Raw genomic sequence first — 17424 nt, 5'->3', positions numbered from 1 at the left:
ATCCATTGCCATTCAAAGATCAAGATTATCCGTTCTCCCGATAATCCTCTACCGACCATGCTTTCCCTCATCAACCACCATCAAAAAGATAGCAAAATATCAAACAATGATCATAAATATTCTAGAAAGCCAAAACAGATGTATGATTCATCATGCCAATCATAGGTACTCAATTATATGTATCTTTTTTATGTAGTGCATGATTAGCATACAGAAGTAAGTCCAAAAAATTGAGTATCCATATTTGATATAGTGCATATAGTGTATAAAATATAATTTTTAATTATGATATGCCAACTTAGAAAAATTATATCAACATCATCTGCATAATGTCAGTCAAAAGGCTTTCGTTTTTATGGAACCATCAGGATGCGCGATTGACGTATGATGTTTGTGTGATTGGTGAAGATCGTCCGTTGGTGCACGTGGTGCACGATATAGTTTCTCTAAGCTGGTGGACCGGAGGATGGATAGCGGAACGCGAGACAGCGGCATGCTAACCTCCGTTCTCTTGACTCGATTTATTCCCCGCTGCACTAATCCAAGCATCTATCTTGTCTTCCATTCCCAAAATAATTCTCACAGCCGACCGTCGTACCATATTGTATGCCATATGGCATAAGAAGACCAATGCGGTTCACGTGGTCTTGCGAGACGCACCAACCTCCTCGTGACGCGTGGCTGCGAAACAGGTTGGTTAGAGATTGGGCCTCGAAGAATTTATTTTCTCCGTGAAACCCCGTTCTCCGCCTCGTTTTCTATTTAAAGAGACGAAGCAAATGTTAAGAACGAAAAATCTAAGCGAGCCGATAGAATCCTGCAAAAGCGTCAGAAGGAGCCCAAGAAAGACGCATCCGGAACCCTCCTCTGACGCCATCGGAGCTTCCCCCCTGATCGCCTTCGTACGTTCTCTTTTTCTTCAAATCAAGAACAAGAACCGCTCTTGATCGTCTCCTATTCTAGGGTTTTCGGTGCTCGATTTGATGCAACCTTGAATTCTTTTCGTGTCATTTCGTTCATAAATTCATAATTTCTGATGATTTTTGTTTGAACTTGTTTTCAGGTGGATCGCGATGTATTATTTTGAGTACGGGGAATGAGGGGTTGCTTTCGATTTTGGTGTGCTTGGTTGTTTAGTCGAGGGGGAGTAGCTGGAGTTCGTCGGCATGACCGTGAATTACTTGTACGCATCTGCCATCAGCACAGTGATCAGCCTTGTGGGTTTGCAATGGTGGACGGTGTCGCTGCTTGATGGGATGAAATCTGATGACTTGGTTGATGAGAATGAGGTTGGCTCAAGGAGCGTGGAGCCAGCACTGGCACTACTCTTGGGCTCGCGTGTTACCATCGCTTTGTTGGCGAGTTTTGTGCTTAATGTGTTCGTTCTTGTCATCTTGTGCCTTAAGGTATTCACATTTATCTTGACAAAATTGACTTCTGAGTTGATGTGCTCTGCTGATTGATTATTATCACTCAGGTTCTATAATGATGAGAATAGCCTGGTAATTGCATGATGATGATCAACAATTTTATTGTCTGTTAATATGCGGAGACAGTAGAGTAGGTTGTTGTGCTAATCATATTAGCTTCTTCTGTTAGGTAATTTCTTTCCATCTTTTGATTTTGCATGTTCAGCACTCTTTGAGTATGAGTTTGCATCATTTCTTGAACTTCGAAAAGAATTTCAAAATATCACTCAAAGTTTTACGAAAGTGATAAAAATATGCCATTGGTTTTGTGCATTGGCATCCCTAACAAAGTATTGAATATTAGGAAGAGTTGAACTAGACAAGTTGAGGTATATCAATCCTTGTTCTTGAAAACCCTGACTCTTGCCTTTCATTCTTCCCCTCCACCTTGATCAAGAATCTGCAACATGGAAAAACCCATCTCATGTATTTGTGAAACAATCCTAAAACACGTCAAAAAAAATCTCATATTTTAACATCACCTTACCCTATTGTATGTGACCATCTTTGCCCCCATGCTTGAGGGTAGGCTGTCAATATTGAGGATAGGGCGAGAATGGCATCTTGTAAACTCTTAAAGCTCCTCAATGAAGCCATAGAGGGATATCGAGAACCTGCCTGCTGGAACTTGAGGCGGGGTAACTGTGATTGATGGTAGAGGGAGAACAATGGGCCACTAGGTTCTCAGCATCCCTTCAAGAAAGCTTAAGTACGTGATTTGAGGCCACTGACACCTCCAAAGCTTCGTTAAGATTTGTGTCATGGAGTGTGGAGAAAACCAATGGAACTCTAAATCACAAATGCCTCATATTGTCAAAGGCTCTTGTTCATGTGAATTCAGAATGGTTCAGATGAAATGTTGATTCAACTAGTGGGTCAAACAATTCTTAAAAAAAAACTAGTTTATAAAAAGGAATAGTTTAGGGGGATTATGTTTGGATTGGATAACTACTTATTTGACAGTGCAACATGTTCAATCATAGTTTTTAAATATTACTCTCAACCATCAGGTCAAGCCACCTAAATTAGTTAATATATTACAAGATAAGGGGAATATCAGTCATTGAACTAATACGTAATGGCTTTAGCTCTGGGTCAGAACCAATAGGTAGAGAGGAAAGTGACCTTTTTTTATCTTGATGTTGGTTGAGGCCTTGGTATTAGTTTGTTTTTGCTTGTAATAGGAAATGAATGGTTTAGATTTAATGCCAAACATGCCCGCCAAGACAGCCCATGACTAACAGTGCTAGATGGTACAGCCTATACATAAGAAACCCAAAACTTGCTTGAGTCTGGGCCTTACACAGGTAATCAGGTCAGGTCTAGGTCAGTCATACTGACCCCATGGTAGGTTAATGGATCAAGTTGGGTTTGGGTCAGGTGAACTTGAGGACGTCGACCCAATCTGAGCCCAATTCAACCAACCCATTGCCACTACTATTGATGGGGTTAGGTTAGGTTTGAATTGGGCTGATATCTTGATATAGGATATTGACCCACTACCGAATTCTTGCTCGAATGGTATCATCCTTTGCCACAGGCAAGGGGGTGGGGGTTTGATTCAGGTTGGAGTTAGCCCCCTGAGGGTGTCGGTATAGGGTAGAAAAAGGTGGGGATTATCCCCTTCTGATATCAAAAAAAGATAAAAAAAAAATAGGGTACAGGATATTGACCCAACCCAAGCTTGACCCAAAGAAACCCATTGCCACCCCTATTAGCTGGGTTCACTAGGATGTCAGGTAAAAGTGCAGTTATATTTTCTGAGTATGATCTTGAGAAAGGATATACTAAGAGCTGCACCTGTTGAACAATGTGTGCTCAATATCTAGCTGAAGAAATGTATTTACCTTCCACTTATAATATTTTTTGATCATATTTTTTAATTTTTATGTGCAGACTATATTCTTTGTGCAGTTATATCCTTCAGAGACTCGAAAAGTACTGGAACGCCTTATTAATTATCTAATTTACAAGGTGATGATCATCCTTCTTTTGTCACCCACTACATTCACTCCTAGTTTTGCTTGTTTGTCTCATGAATCTTGCATAAGCTTTATATATGCTGGATATGAGTAATTAATGTGCTCTCTTTTATACTTAAGTTTTGTCTCATAGGTAGTGTAATTTGCTTAACAAATATGTTAATTCACTTCCATTAAATAGGCATTTGAAAGATTATGCTGATGCGACAATAATACTGTTTCTGATAGTGTGCAGCTATAATATTATGTATACACCTTAAGCTGTATGCGTAAGTTCCACAACTCAGCTTACCAACAAATAGGTTTTTAATCATTCATTTTCTTTTACCAACATTATTTTGGTTTCTTGTATGTAGAATCCTTGAACATTTTCTTAGCTTCACTACATCTAGAAAAGAAGTTTGTTAGCATGGGATTATAAATGTTTAATGCTCAGGGTGGAAATGCACTAGAGAAATGATTATGTGGCCATAAACAAGGTTTTGAATCCCGTGGGATGAGGCTATCTCGGATGTTTCATGGAATAGGACGCGCTGCCGTCTCGTCCTGTCCCGATGCTTGGGATAAAGCATGGCCCAAGACGTCCTGATCAGAACATCGGGATGCTAGCGAGACGGCCATATCCCGACACATGGAATGGTACTCTATCATGATGTTCCGCGGGACATTCCGTTGGAACTTGAATCCTTGGTCATGAACATTTGAGGGGAGTAAGATACTTAAAAGTCTTTTCATGTTATGCTTAGTGCAAGAATGAAATTCCATTCTCTGGGGTGATTGAATGTGGGTGGTTAGCAAAGAAAGCTGGGGATGTGAATCTCATACTATGGAAATAATCTATCTACTAGATATTGTAGAAACCACTCTAGACTCTAGATCTCCTGAATTTTAAGAGGATTAGAAAGATGATCTAAAAGAAGATGAAGAAAGTGATGTTCAAACTCGGAAAGGAAAAAGTTATAGGACCATAAGGTTATAGCTTTGTATTTTTCCATGCATTATGTGAAACGAACAAGATCTGGTTGACATTCTAAAGGAAATTTGTAGCAATCATTTGCCACTTCTTCTGTTGATGCATCATAAAGCTATATCTAAAGTGATTACAACAAGATTCGCCGACTTGAAACTGGATCCCATGCCGATCAGTCGGCGGTACAAGTTGGTACGCCCCTATGATAGACCGTATCGGATTTGAATCGACATGGAAATGAGGGGGAATCAGGGAGGAAGAGAGAGATAGGGGGAAGGGAGGGAATGAAAGGGAGGCCGGCAGAGATGCCGGTAGTGGCCACTAGAGGGCCACAGAGGACCTCGGAGGGCTGCCAAGGCATTTAGGGCTCCGCGGTCCTCCGCGAGAAGAGCTTGTTTCAAACCCGCGGCATTTGTGGGGTTGCTTTCGGCCATCTAGTGGCCTCTCCACCACCTTCTCCTCCCTCCACTTCTCTCCCTCTTTGTCTCTCTATCTCTCTCTCTAATCTTCTCTTGTGGAGGACGGTGGAGCCTCGAAGGCCTCGACAGGCCACCGCCAGCCTTTCCCTCTCCTTTTCTCCCCTCCTCTCTCTTTCTTCCTCTCTTTCCTTCTCTCTCTCACTCCGTTTTCACCAATTTTTCGAATCAAATGCTTGAACTACATCGATTGGCTGTAGGTATGGTTTGGCATACCCCGAACTGGCCGGTTTGCGGTGGTTCAACATTCCATGGATCACAAGATGGTTCAAAAGGCCTTTGGCAAACATAAACCATGCTTATTTATTGGGCCTTTGTAGGAAGACATGATCCTGGTGTGCTTTAGTTCATGGTGGGAAGTTTGGTTCACTGAAGGGAAACAAGGGACCTGTCAAATCTTGTAGGTTGTAATGCTGTATGTGTAAGTGACAATAGAACGGATTATTTTCTCCTAGAGACTTCCTTAAGCAGAATTCACAGAAAGTCAAAAAGATGATAATCTTTTGCTGAATTGTGCCCATTGCTTCATGCTATCACAGACGTGGGTGTTGTATTTGTAGCGAAAATTTAGTGCAGGGGCAAAATAGTAATTTTAAAATTTTTTCAAAATTACTATTTTACAGCGGAACTATTAATTAATCTCATTAATTAATACTAATTAACCCTACACTAGGATCTAAATATGATACAACAGCATGCATTTAAATTTGAAATTCAAATTTGAATCAGTAAACCTTTTGCAGTACTGTGTTCAGAATACATCACCTTTTGCGGGTAGTCGATCACCGCAATCTGATCACCGTCGGGAGGCTCTGATCGTCACGTCGCAGCCACACAAATGTCTGGCCTCTGCGGATCGTCCACACGAAGCTCCCGTCTGATCAGCTCCTCACGAATGCTAGTTCGTGATTTCACCCTTTTGATGGCAGATGTTGATCGAACTCCTTCGATCAATGTGTGCCGACTCCTCGGATGCTCCGGATCGTTTGCACGGTTGCTTGAGATGCTGATAGATCTCTCCATGAAATTTGGTGGACTCACGACAATCGTGGCACACCAATCTCACTTCCCAAACCCTAGGTAGAAACCCTAGGGTACACACTAGAAACCCTGCGCTCAATTTTTTTTCTTTTCTTTCTTTTTCTCTTGGAAGGTTTTGGACCTTCACCTTGCGCACAAACTTTCCTCACGCCCCAAAGTTTCTCTCCTAAAATTTCTACGCACGTCCCACCTTTCTCCTTTTTTTAAAACAACGTCGAACGTGTCTTATCCGCGTGAGAGGATAAAGATAAGTGGTTGCACATTTGAATTCAAATCAAATTTGAATTCAAATGCAAAACCAACTCATCCCTATCCACTTGTGCGTGAGAAGAGAAGGGGCGTGAGTTGATTTGTGCGTGGAGAGTTTACACGAGAAATATTTTCTCGTGTAAAATATGGGGCGCACAAGATAAGACCATGGCGCATGGATTAGTTGGTTGCTCATTCAAATTCAAACTTTCTTTTGAATTTGAATGGCCAACCAACTTATTTTTATCCAGATATTTGGCACACAAGGGTGGGCGTGGGATGGCTTCTGCGTGGAGAAAATTCACGAGAAGTTGCTTCTCGTGAATTTAAATATGCACAGAAGAAGTGAGGTGGCGCAGGGAGAAAAGTCAAGGTGGTTTGAACCTAATTGAGCCAACCTAATCTAAATAGGTTAAGCACAATTAGAATAAATTAAATCCAACTTAATTAGGCTTAATTAGGCTCAATAAAATCCTAATCAAATCAGGAATTAACTAAACCTAACCCCTGATCAAATCAGGGACTAAACCACCTTAGCGATTAGGTCAACATTTAACCTAATCGGATCAATCCAAACTGAATCCAATTCAATTGGACTTGATCCAAAAATAATTACTCAATCAAATTGAGTTAATTAGCGATCAAATCACTAATTAAACCTCTCATAAATATTGAGTCCAAATCCGATGGGCAATCAGGCATCAGAGACCATCGATATGAAACCCTGATCAAAGAGTTTAAATTTCAAATTCAAAATTTAAAATTCAAAATTTTGACCCCGGTACCCAAAATGTGTGGAACTCATGATCAGAGAATCCTAATTCTCAATCATAGAGTCCCAGATACATAAGACTCATAATCAGCCATCTGATCAGAAAGGAACCACTAATGTGTGTGACCCCGCAGGTTCGAACCTAAGCCGGTAGCACAGGAACCAATTCCTGTACTAATCGAAGTGACCATCTAGCAATGGTACCCGACGACTGGATAGGTCGAATAATCGCAATCGCAACATTCAGAACCTACGTGAATATGGTTACCGTATAATTCATCCCTTTTGACCCCTGTGTTTAGGATGACTCAGGGTTAAACTGTCAACCCTGATGATATCATTCGAATCGTGCTCAACTCAATTAGTCCTGTGACTCCTCACTAGGACTATCCTGGCCAAGGTTTTGCTAAATTGAAACACGACTGTACACAGCTCCTAAACTGGAGTGGTCAATCCCATCTTGACACACGCACCGACAAGTCAAGTACTTGACTACACCCAGCAGCCTTCCGTCATTGAATTAGAAATTCAGGTAGTCCAGTGCCTAAGTGCAGTGAGTTGCTTGCAAGTCATCGTGGCGGTCTCAGGTCGGAGGGACATTTATACTCATATCCCATCGGAGCAAATATTGACAGCAGAAATAGCTTCGGAGTTGGTCACGTTCAGTGCAGATGTAGCATTCGTGAGGAGCTGATCAGACGGGAGCTTTGTGTTGACGATCCACAGAGGCCAGACATTTGTGTGGCTGCGACGTGACGATCAGAGCCTCCCGACGGTGATCAGATTGCGGTGATCGACTACCCGCAAAAGATGATGTGTTCTGAACACAGTACTGTAAAAGGTTTACTGATTCAAATTTGAATTTCAAATTTAAATGCATGCTGTTGTATCATTTTTAGATCCTAGTGTAGGGTTAATTAGTATTAATTAATGAGATTAATTAATAGTTCCGCTGTAAAATAGTAATTTTGAAAAAGTTTTAAAATTACTATTTTGCCCCTGCACTAAATTTTCGCTACAAATACAACACCCACGTCTGTGATAGCATGAAGCAATGGGCACAATTCAGCAAAAGATTATCATCTTTTTGACTTTCTGTGAATTCTGCTTAAGGAAGTCTCTAGGAGAAAACAATCCGTTCTATTGTCACTTACACATACAGTATTACAACCTACAAGATTTGACAGGTCCTTTGTTTCCCTTCAGTGAACCAAACTTCCCACCATGAACTAAAGCACACCAGGATCATGTCTTCCTACAAAGGCCCAATAAATAAGCATGGTTTATGTTTGCCAAAGGCCTTTTGAACCATCTTGTGATCCATGGAATGTTGAACCACCGCAAACCGGCCAGTTCGGGGTATGCCAAACCATACCTACAGCCAATCGATGTAGTTCAAGCATTTGATTCAAAAAATTGGTGAAAACGGAGTGAGAGAGAGAAGGAAAGAGAGGAAGAAAGAGAGAGGAGGGGAGAAAAGGAGAGGGAAAGGCTGGCGGTGGCCTGTCGGTGGGCGTGGGATGGCTTCTGCGTGGAGAAAATTCACGAGAAGTTGCTTCTCGTGAATTTAAATATGCACAGAAGAAGTGAGGTGGCGCAGGGAGAAAAGTCAAGGTAGTTTGAACCTAATTGAGCCAACCTAATCTAAATAGGTTAAGCACAATTAGAATAAATTAAATCCAACTTAATTAGGCTTAATTAGGCTCAATAAAATCCTAATCAAATCAGGAATTAACTAAACCTAACCCCTGATCAAATCAGGGACTAAACCACCTTAGCGATTAGGTCAACATTTAACCTAATCGGGTCAATCCAAACTGAATCCAATTCAATTGGACTTGATCCAAAAATAATTACTCAATCAAATTGAGTTAATTAGCGATCAAATCACTAATTAAACCTCTCATAAATATTGAGTCCAAATCCGATGGGCAATCAGGCATCAGAGACCATCGATATGAAACCCTGATCAAAGAGTTCAAATTTCAAATTCAAAATTTAAAATTCAAAATTTTGACCCCGGTACCCAAAATGTGTGGAACTCATGATCAGAGAATCATAATTCTCAATCATAGAGTCTCAGATACATAAGACTCATAATCAGTCATCTGATCAGAAAGGAACCACTAATGTGTGTGACCCCGCAGGTTCGAACCTAAGCCGGTAGCACAGGAACCAATTCCTGTACTAATCGAAGTGACCATCTAGCAATGGTACCCGACGACTGGATAGGTCGAATAATCGCAATCGCAACATTCAGAACCTACGTGAATATGGTTACCGTATAATCATCCCTTTTGACCCCTGTGTTTAGGACGACTCAGGGTTAAACTGTCAACCCTGATGATATCATTCGAATCGTGCTCAACTCAATTAGTCCTGTGACTCCTCACTAGGACTATCCTGACCAAGGTTTTGCTAAATTGAAACACGACTGTACACAGCTCCTAAACTGGAGTGGTCAATCCCATCTTGACACACGCACCGACAAGTCAAGTACTTGACTACACCCAGCAGCCTTCCGTCATTGAATTAGAAATTCAGGTAGTCCAGTGTCTAAGTGCAGTGAGTTGCTTGCAAGTCACCGTGGCGGTCTCAGGTCGGAGGGACATTTATACCCATATCCCATCGGAGCAAATATTGACAGCAGAAATAGCTTCGGAGTTGGTCACGTTCAGTGCAGATGTACCATTACATCTCACCTGTATGCCATACCAGTGTCTCCACACTCTTTGGTTATGAGGACAACCAATCCATATGGCACACAACGACCTATGCTCGATAAACGTTGTCGTCCTTGGTAACAACGTATCATTTGGTCGCGAACATGTTTAAGGACTAAGCGACAAATCCTCCTTTGTCGAGTCTAAATAGTCCTAAGGACTTCACCACAACACAGGAGTTCATTAGAAGATGAAACATTTGTGATGAAAAAATACCAAAATAACTTTTATTTATTTATAATTCATGTACTAATACAAAAGGAGCACAACCGTCAACAGACTGACGATTGGCTTTGGGACACTATTCCCAACAATCTCCCACTTGGCCTAAAGCCTATCGGTGCAGTATCTAATACCCATCTTCGACTTGTAGTCGTTGAACTCCTTCACCGCAATGGCTTTAGTGAATGGGTCGGCCAGGTTCTCCTTTCCGTCGATCTTCTGAAGGTCGACGTCACCTCAATCCACGATCTCCCGGATGAGATGGTAGCGGCGCAGAATATGCTTCGTCCGCTGGTGTGCCTTTGGTTCCTTCGCCTGAGCAATGGCTCCAGAGCTGTTGCAGTAGAGCGGAACTGGACCAACAAGGGAGGGTGCTACTCCGAGCTCGGTGATGAATTTCCTCAGCCACACCGCTTCTTTGGCAGCATCTGATGCAGCAATATACTCCGCCTCGCATACTGAATCAGCCACAGTGTGCTGCTTGGAACTCTTCCAGCAGACAACCCCACCATTAAGGGTAAAAATAAATCCTGACACACTCTTGCTATCATCGCGATCAGACTGGAAACTAGAGTCTGTAAACCCTATAAGTCTCAAGTCCGATTCACCATATATAAGCCACTGGTCCTTAGTATTTCTTAAATACTTCAGGATGGTTTTAACAACCTTCCAGTGATTCTCTCCTGGATCAGATTGGTATCTACTCACTACCCCTAATGAGTATGCCACATCTGGTCATGTACATGTCATGGCGTACATGATAGATCCCACTGCTGAAGCATATGGAATCCTACCCATACGCTCTTTCTCTTGAGGTGTTGTCGGACAATCCCTCTTCGAGAGAGAAATTCCATGGCCTATCGGTAGATAGCCTTTCTTGGAATTTTCCATGCTGAACTTTTTCAGCATAGTATCAATGTACGTGGACTGGGATAAGCCAAGCAACTTTTTGGATCTATCCCTATAGATCCTCATTCCTAGGATGTAGGAAGCTTCTCCCAGATCCTTCATGGAGAACTGTGACGATAGCCAAATCTTTATTCCCTGTAATGCAGGGACATTATTCCCGATTAAGAGAATGTCATCCACATACAATATAAGAAATATTACTACTGGACCATTCGCCCACTTATAAATGCAGGGCTCTTCTCCGTTCTTAACGAAGCCATACGTTTTGATCGTCCTATCAAAACGTATGTTCCAACTCCGAGATGCCTGCTTAAGTCCATAAATGGACCTCTGTAGCTTGCACACCTTAGACTCATCTGTGGATGTGAACCCTTCAGGTTGTATCATATACACCTCTTCGTCCAGCTCTCCGTTTAGGAAAGCTGTCTTCACATCCATCTGCCAGATTTCATAGTCCAGATGGGCAGCTATCGCAAGCATAATCCGAATGGATTTGAGCATTGCCACAGGAGAAAACGTCTCGTCATAGTCTATACCATAACGTTGACGATATCCCTTGGCAACCAGACGGGCTTTATAGGTCTCCACCTTTCCGTCTGCGCCCCTCTTCCTTTTGAAGACCCACTTACACCCTATGGGTTTTACTCCTTCGGATGGGTCAACCAATGTCCACACATCGTTGACCTTCATGGACTCCATTTCGGATTTCATGGCCTCTAGCCATTTCTCAGAGTCAGGTCTCTGCATTGCATCCATGTAGGTGATCGGATCCTCATCGTTTTCATCAAGTTCGACAGGATCACCATCCCGGACCAAGAAACCATAGTATCTGTCCGGTTGATGTGGTACTCTACTAGACCGCCTTAAGGGTGCATAATCAATGGGCTCCGGATCTGATCTAATCAAATCCGGTTCAGGTTCAGTAACATGTGTCGGTTTTTCCACCTGTCGAACTTCGTCAAGTTCGACCTCAGAGGCAACAGTTTTTTCACTAAGGAACTCCTTTTCTAAAAAAAATTGCCTTAAGGCTGACAAACACCTTTTGCTCATCAGCAAGGTAGAAATAATACCCTTTGGTCTCTTTTGGGTACCCAATAAAATTACACTTGTCAGACCTAGGTCCAAGCTTGTCTGTAATTAAACGTTTAACATAAGCCGGACACCTCCAAACCCTAAGGTGCGAGAGTACTGGCTTACGTCCTATCCATATCTCATATGGCGTTTTGGCTACAGACTTACTCGGAACTCTATTTAGAAGGTAACAAGCCGATTCGAGCGCATATCCCCAGAAGGAGATCGGCAGACCAGCAAACCCCATCATGGATCGAACCATGTCTAACAGGGTCCGATTCCTCCTTTCAGACACACCATTATGCTGTGGTGTTCCAGGAGGAGTCCACTGAGAGAGAATCCCATTCTCCCCTAGATACGTCAGAAACTCATTGGAAAGGTATTCACCTCCTCGATCAGATCGAAGAGTTTTAATACACTTCCCAGTTTGTTTTTCTACCTCATTTCGGAATAGTTTGAACATTTCAAATGATTCCGACTTATGCTTCATTAAATAGACATACCCATACCTAGATAGGTCGTCTGTGAAGGTTATGAAGTAGAAAAATCCACCTCTTGCACTTGAGCTCATGGGTCCACATACACCAGAATGTACCAGACCTAAGAGTTCACTGGCTCGCTCATCTTTTCCAGTAAAAGGTGACTTGGTCATCTTTCCAAGAAGACAGGACTCACAGGTTGGAAGTGATTCACAATCACTAACTTCAAGAATTCCTTCTTGAGCCAACCTGTTTATTCTGTTCTTATTGATATGACCTAGCCTACAGTGCCAAAGGTAGACTTCTGACACATTATCTATTCTAGAGCGTTTACCGAAGTTTTGAATCACATTAATAGGCTGTGATAGTAAGTAAATTCCATTATTTAATTGTCCAACAAATATTGTAACACCATTCAAAATGATATTGTAAATATTTTCTTTTATTAAAAAATCATAACCGTACATGGCCAAAAGGCCTACAGAAATAATATTTAATAAAAAACTTGGACAATAGTGACATTCACTCAGAATTACATTACGAGAATTGATTACAAGACTCATGATTCCTAAAGCTAGAACTGGAACTTTGCTTCCATCTCCAACGTTCAGGAACCTCTCGCCTTCATCAAATCTCCTACTGACCTGCAGACCCTGCATCGAATTACAAATATGATAAGGACTTCCGGTATCCAATACCCAAGCAGTAGTATCACAAATCGAAAAATTGCAAGGAGTTATCATATAATTACCTTGCTTCTTCTTTGGCCTGTTCGGATCCAGGGAGGCAATGTATTGAGGACAGTTCCTCTTCCAATGTCCCTGCTTCTTGCAAAAGAAGCACTCCGCCTAGCTCTGGTGTGCTTGCGCTTCTTGGTCTGACCCTGTGCTACTGTCCCAACATGAGATTGCACCTTCTTATTTTTCTTTTTCTTGTTCTTCTTCCCCTTCCCAAAGGATTGACGACGAGAAGAAGACCCTCCCACTACATTCACCGACTCCTTATGGAGTTGGTGATCCTTCTCAAAGTTCTGCAGCAACCCCAACAATCCGTGGTAGTTTACTGCAGGCTTTGTCATTCGAAAATGAGTAAGGAATGGGAGGAAGGACTTGGGCAAGGAATTAAGGATCGCATCCTTACCGAGCTGCTCGTGCAGAGGAAAGCCCAATTTGCTTAGGCGCTCAATCATCTCGATCATGTACAGTACATGATCAGTGACTGAGGCCCCATCCCTCATCCGAGCATTGAAAATGGCACAACTAGTTTTCTGCCTTTCAACGTCGTCAGGCGTGCCAAAGGAGTCGTTCAACATTTGAAGCATCTCCTGTGGCTGGGCGTTCTCAAACCTTCGGCTGAACTCGTTATTCATTGCTGCCAGCATAATACATCGAACGGTGGTGCGGTCATTGAGCCACTTCAAGTAAGTGTCTCAGATCGCCTTACTAGCGTTCGGAGCTGGCTCCTCAGGTGCTGGATCCGTTACTACATAAAGGATCCACTCATGCTCAAGGACGATTTTCAATTTTCGATACCAGCTATCGAAATTGGGTCCCATGAGCTTGTCATTATCTAATAATGACCGGAGCGACAGGGTAGTGGCCATAGCTGCATAAAGGAAAACGAGACCTCTATTAGTACATAAATTAATACTAAAGACTTGGACTTTAGTCTAAAGTTTTTTCCAATATTTTTACGAACTGGTAGCCTCATCCTCCAATTCGAGGAATTACTTTAATTCCTTAATGGGTACTAGAATCCACACAGACTACACACGAGCCCAACTTTGGTTGGTCAACCCATGTGCATCTATATGTAGGTTCTTAACCAGTTGTTTCTCTAAACAACTTCTAGTAATTGATTTTGCCCCAGAACCTAATTAGTAGGCTTTGGCCTCCACTGAAAAGATCTGGTTAGGTCCAACCATTAACATGACTTAATTTAATGAATCGGACCAATAAATGATCAGGCCCGACTTTGGTCGGCCAATCTAACCACCATCAGAAAGACTCAATCAAATTATCATATTATGAATAATAATTCCATTAGCCAATGAGCACCAGGCCTTTGGGCCTCCAATGATCATTGAACTAATGGACTCATTATCACTCACTTAATGGGAGGCTATGACTTAGTTATCATTATAACTTAATCATTTTAGGGACCTAATAATTTTGAGGATTTTATTAAAGAATAGTAGAGAAGAAATCATCCAGCCAATTTCAATCCTCCCACTGACTTCACTAAGTCAGATTAAAAAGGATTTAATTAAAGCTGGCATTAGGAGCACCTAAATCAGTCACACTGATTTACCTAATGACATGGGTGAGCTCTAATCACCAAGTGATCTAATCAAAATCTAACTTACCAGATTGGCCAGGTAAGTGAGATCAGTGGTGGGGATTTGCCATTAACTCGTCAATGATCGAATCAATGCGAGTAGCTCCCGCTTAAGAACCACTGGTCAAAACTGCCGAACTTACCTTAGACACCAACCGGTTCATTAGTTTTAATTTTGATCAACTTAGTAAATAGGGCTCCACCGCGTAGCCATGAATTAAGTCCATCTTGGTCTAGTTAAAGACATGGACCCATTCAACTACAACTATTGAAGTTGAGTCTAGAGTATCCTTGACCTAATCTAATTCAACTTTTGATTAGATTTGACCAATTACTCCATTTAGTCCATTTTTTAAGCTAACCTTAGGTCTAACCCAATTATGGACCTAATTCATCTAACCCATTGACCTACAAGTTTATGCAATTGTCTTAGGTCTTAATTCACAATTCTAGACCTACTAGACAACACTTAATTCTTTTAATTAAGTACTTGGGCTGATGGGTCAGGGTTTGGCATTTCGAAAATAAATTTTCAAATTTTGAAAGATTTTATTTTCTGTTCACCAAATGTGTTGACTCATTTCACAAACGGATCAGCACATTTCATAAACAGCAATCTCATTGCTCACTTCATAACAGAAAATAACTCAAAATAAATCATAAATTTTCTTTTAGATCTAATCTAACACATTCATGATAAATTTTATAATTAAGTCCTTTCGCTGCTTCATCGGCATGGGATATAATTGCATCGGCACCCCTACCGCCATAGGAGATCCCATCGAATGGGAAGAGAGGGCCTTTAAACCCTATTTTTCTCCTATGACCGGATGGCCATGGCAACCAATCCAATTAGATTACTTGCTACTTGGATCAAGTATATCTAAATATACCAATTTCAAAATTTAAATTTTGAATTTCAAATTTCAAATTTCAAATTTCAAATTTTAAATTTTAAATTTTAAATTTCAAATTTAAGATTTCAACTAAATTTCAAATTTCGAATTTTCAATCTTTGAATTTTAAATTTTGAATTTTGAATTTCAAATTTCAAATTTCGAATTTCAAATTTCAAATTTGAGATTTCAACCAAATTTCAAATTTCAAATTTTGAATTTCAAATTTGAAACTTCTAACAAATTTCAAATTTTAAATTTTAAATTTTAAATTTTTTTGAATTTCGAATTTTGAATTTTGAATTTCAAATTTAAACTTATAGATTACACCTTAATCTACGCATGCATATGTATATCATATTCTAGAACCATGCTCTGATACCATTTGTAGCGAAAATTTAGTGCAGGGGCAAAATAGTAATTTTAAAATTTTTTCAAAATTACTATTTTACAGAGAAATTATTAATTAATCTCATTAATTAATACTAATTAATCCTACACTAGGATCTAAATATGATACAACAGCATGCATTTAAATTTGAAATTCAAATTTGAATCAGTAAACCTTTTACAGTACTGTGTTCAGAACACATCACCTTTTGCGGGTAGTCGATCACCGCAATCTGATCACCGTCGGGAGGCTCTGATCGTCACGTCGCAGCCACACAAATGTCTGGCCTCTGCGGATCGTCCACACGAAGCTCCCGTCTGATCAGCTCCTCACGAATGCTAGTTCGTGATTTCACCCTTTTGATGGCAGATGTTGATCGAACTCCTTCGATCAATGTGTGCCGACTCCTCGGATGCTCCGGATCGTTTGCACGGTTGCTTGAGAGGCTGATGGATCTCTCTCTGAAATTTGGTGGACTCACGACACTCGTGGCACACCAATCTCACTTTCCAAACCCTAGGTAGAAACCCTAGGGTACACACTAGAAACCCTGCGCTCAATTTTCTTTCTTTTCTTTCTTTTTCTCTCGGAAGGTTTTGGACCTTCACCTTGCGCACAAACTTTCCTCACGCCCCAAAGTTTCTCTCCTAAAATTTCTACGCACGTCCCACCTTTCTCCTCTTTTTAAAACAACGTCGAACGTGTTTTATCCGCGTGAGAGGATAAAGATAAGTGGTTGCACATTTGAATTCAAATCAAATTTGAATTCAAATGCAAAACCAACTCATCCTTATCCACTTGTGCGTGAGAAGAGAAGGGGCGTGAGTTGATTTGTGCGTGGAGAGTTTACACGAGAAACATTTTCTCGTGTAAAATATGGGGCGCACAAGATAAGACCATGGCGCATGGATTAGTTGGTTGCTCATTCAAATTCAAACTTTCTTTTGAATTTGAATGGCCAACCAACTTATTTTTATCCAGATATTTGGCACACAAGGGTGGGCGTGGGATGGCTTCTGCGTGGAGAAAATTCACGAGAAGTTGCTTCTCGTGAATTTAAATATGCACAGAAGAAGTGAGGTGGCGCAGGGAGAAAAGTCAAGGTGGTTTGAACCTAATTGAGCCAACCTAATCTAAATAGGTTAAGCACAATTAGAATAAATTAAATCCAACTTAATTAGGCTTAATTAGGCTCAATAAAATCCTAATCAAATCAGGAATTAACTAAACCTAACCCCTGATCAAATCAGGGACTAAACCACCTTAGCGATTAGGTCAACATTTAACCTAATCGGGTCAATCCAAATTGAATCCAATTCAATTGGACTTGATCCAAAAATAATTACTCAATCAAATTGAGTTAATTAGCGATCAAATCACTAATTAAACCTCTCATAAATATTGAGTCCAAATCCGATGGGCAATCAGGCATCAGAG

At 41.0% G+C, this 17424-nt stretch overlaps 1 protein-coding gene across 2 annotated transcripts in view; it reads left to right on the top strand.

The window, feature by feature from the left end:
* Positions 1-744: 744 nt before the first annotated feature.
* LOC105054014 (E3 ubiquitin protein ligase RIN2) overlaps positions 745-17424 on the top strand; it is a 39071-nt gene continuing 22391 nt past the window's right edge. Inside the window, exons 1-3 of one of the 2 annotated variants that reach the window (XM_073245483.1) lie at positions 745-902; positions 1064-1406; positions 3384-3443. In XM_073245483.1, the coding sequence (XP_073101584.1) occupies positions 1167-1406; positions 3384-3443 (300 nt within the window). In that variant the 5' untranslated portion in view covers positions 745-902; positions 1064-1166. Of the gene's footprint in view, positions 903-1063; positions 1407-3365; positions 3444-17424 lie in introns of both variants that reach the window. The other variant, XM_010935382.3, reaches the window with a different exon arrangement.

Source organism: Elaeis guineensis, chromosome 11, assembly GCF_000442705.2.
Source record: "Elaeis guineensis isolate ETL-2024a chromosome 11, EG11, whole genome shotgun sequence".
Taxonomy (NCBI): Eukaryota; Viridiplantae; Streptophyta; class Magnoliopsida; order Arecales; family Arecaceae; genus Elaeis; species Elaeis guineensis.
The sequence above is the reverse complement of the archived record's forward strand: the minus strand, read 5'-3'. Positions and strand labels throughout refer to the sequence as shown.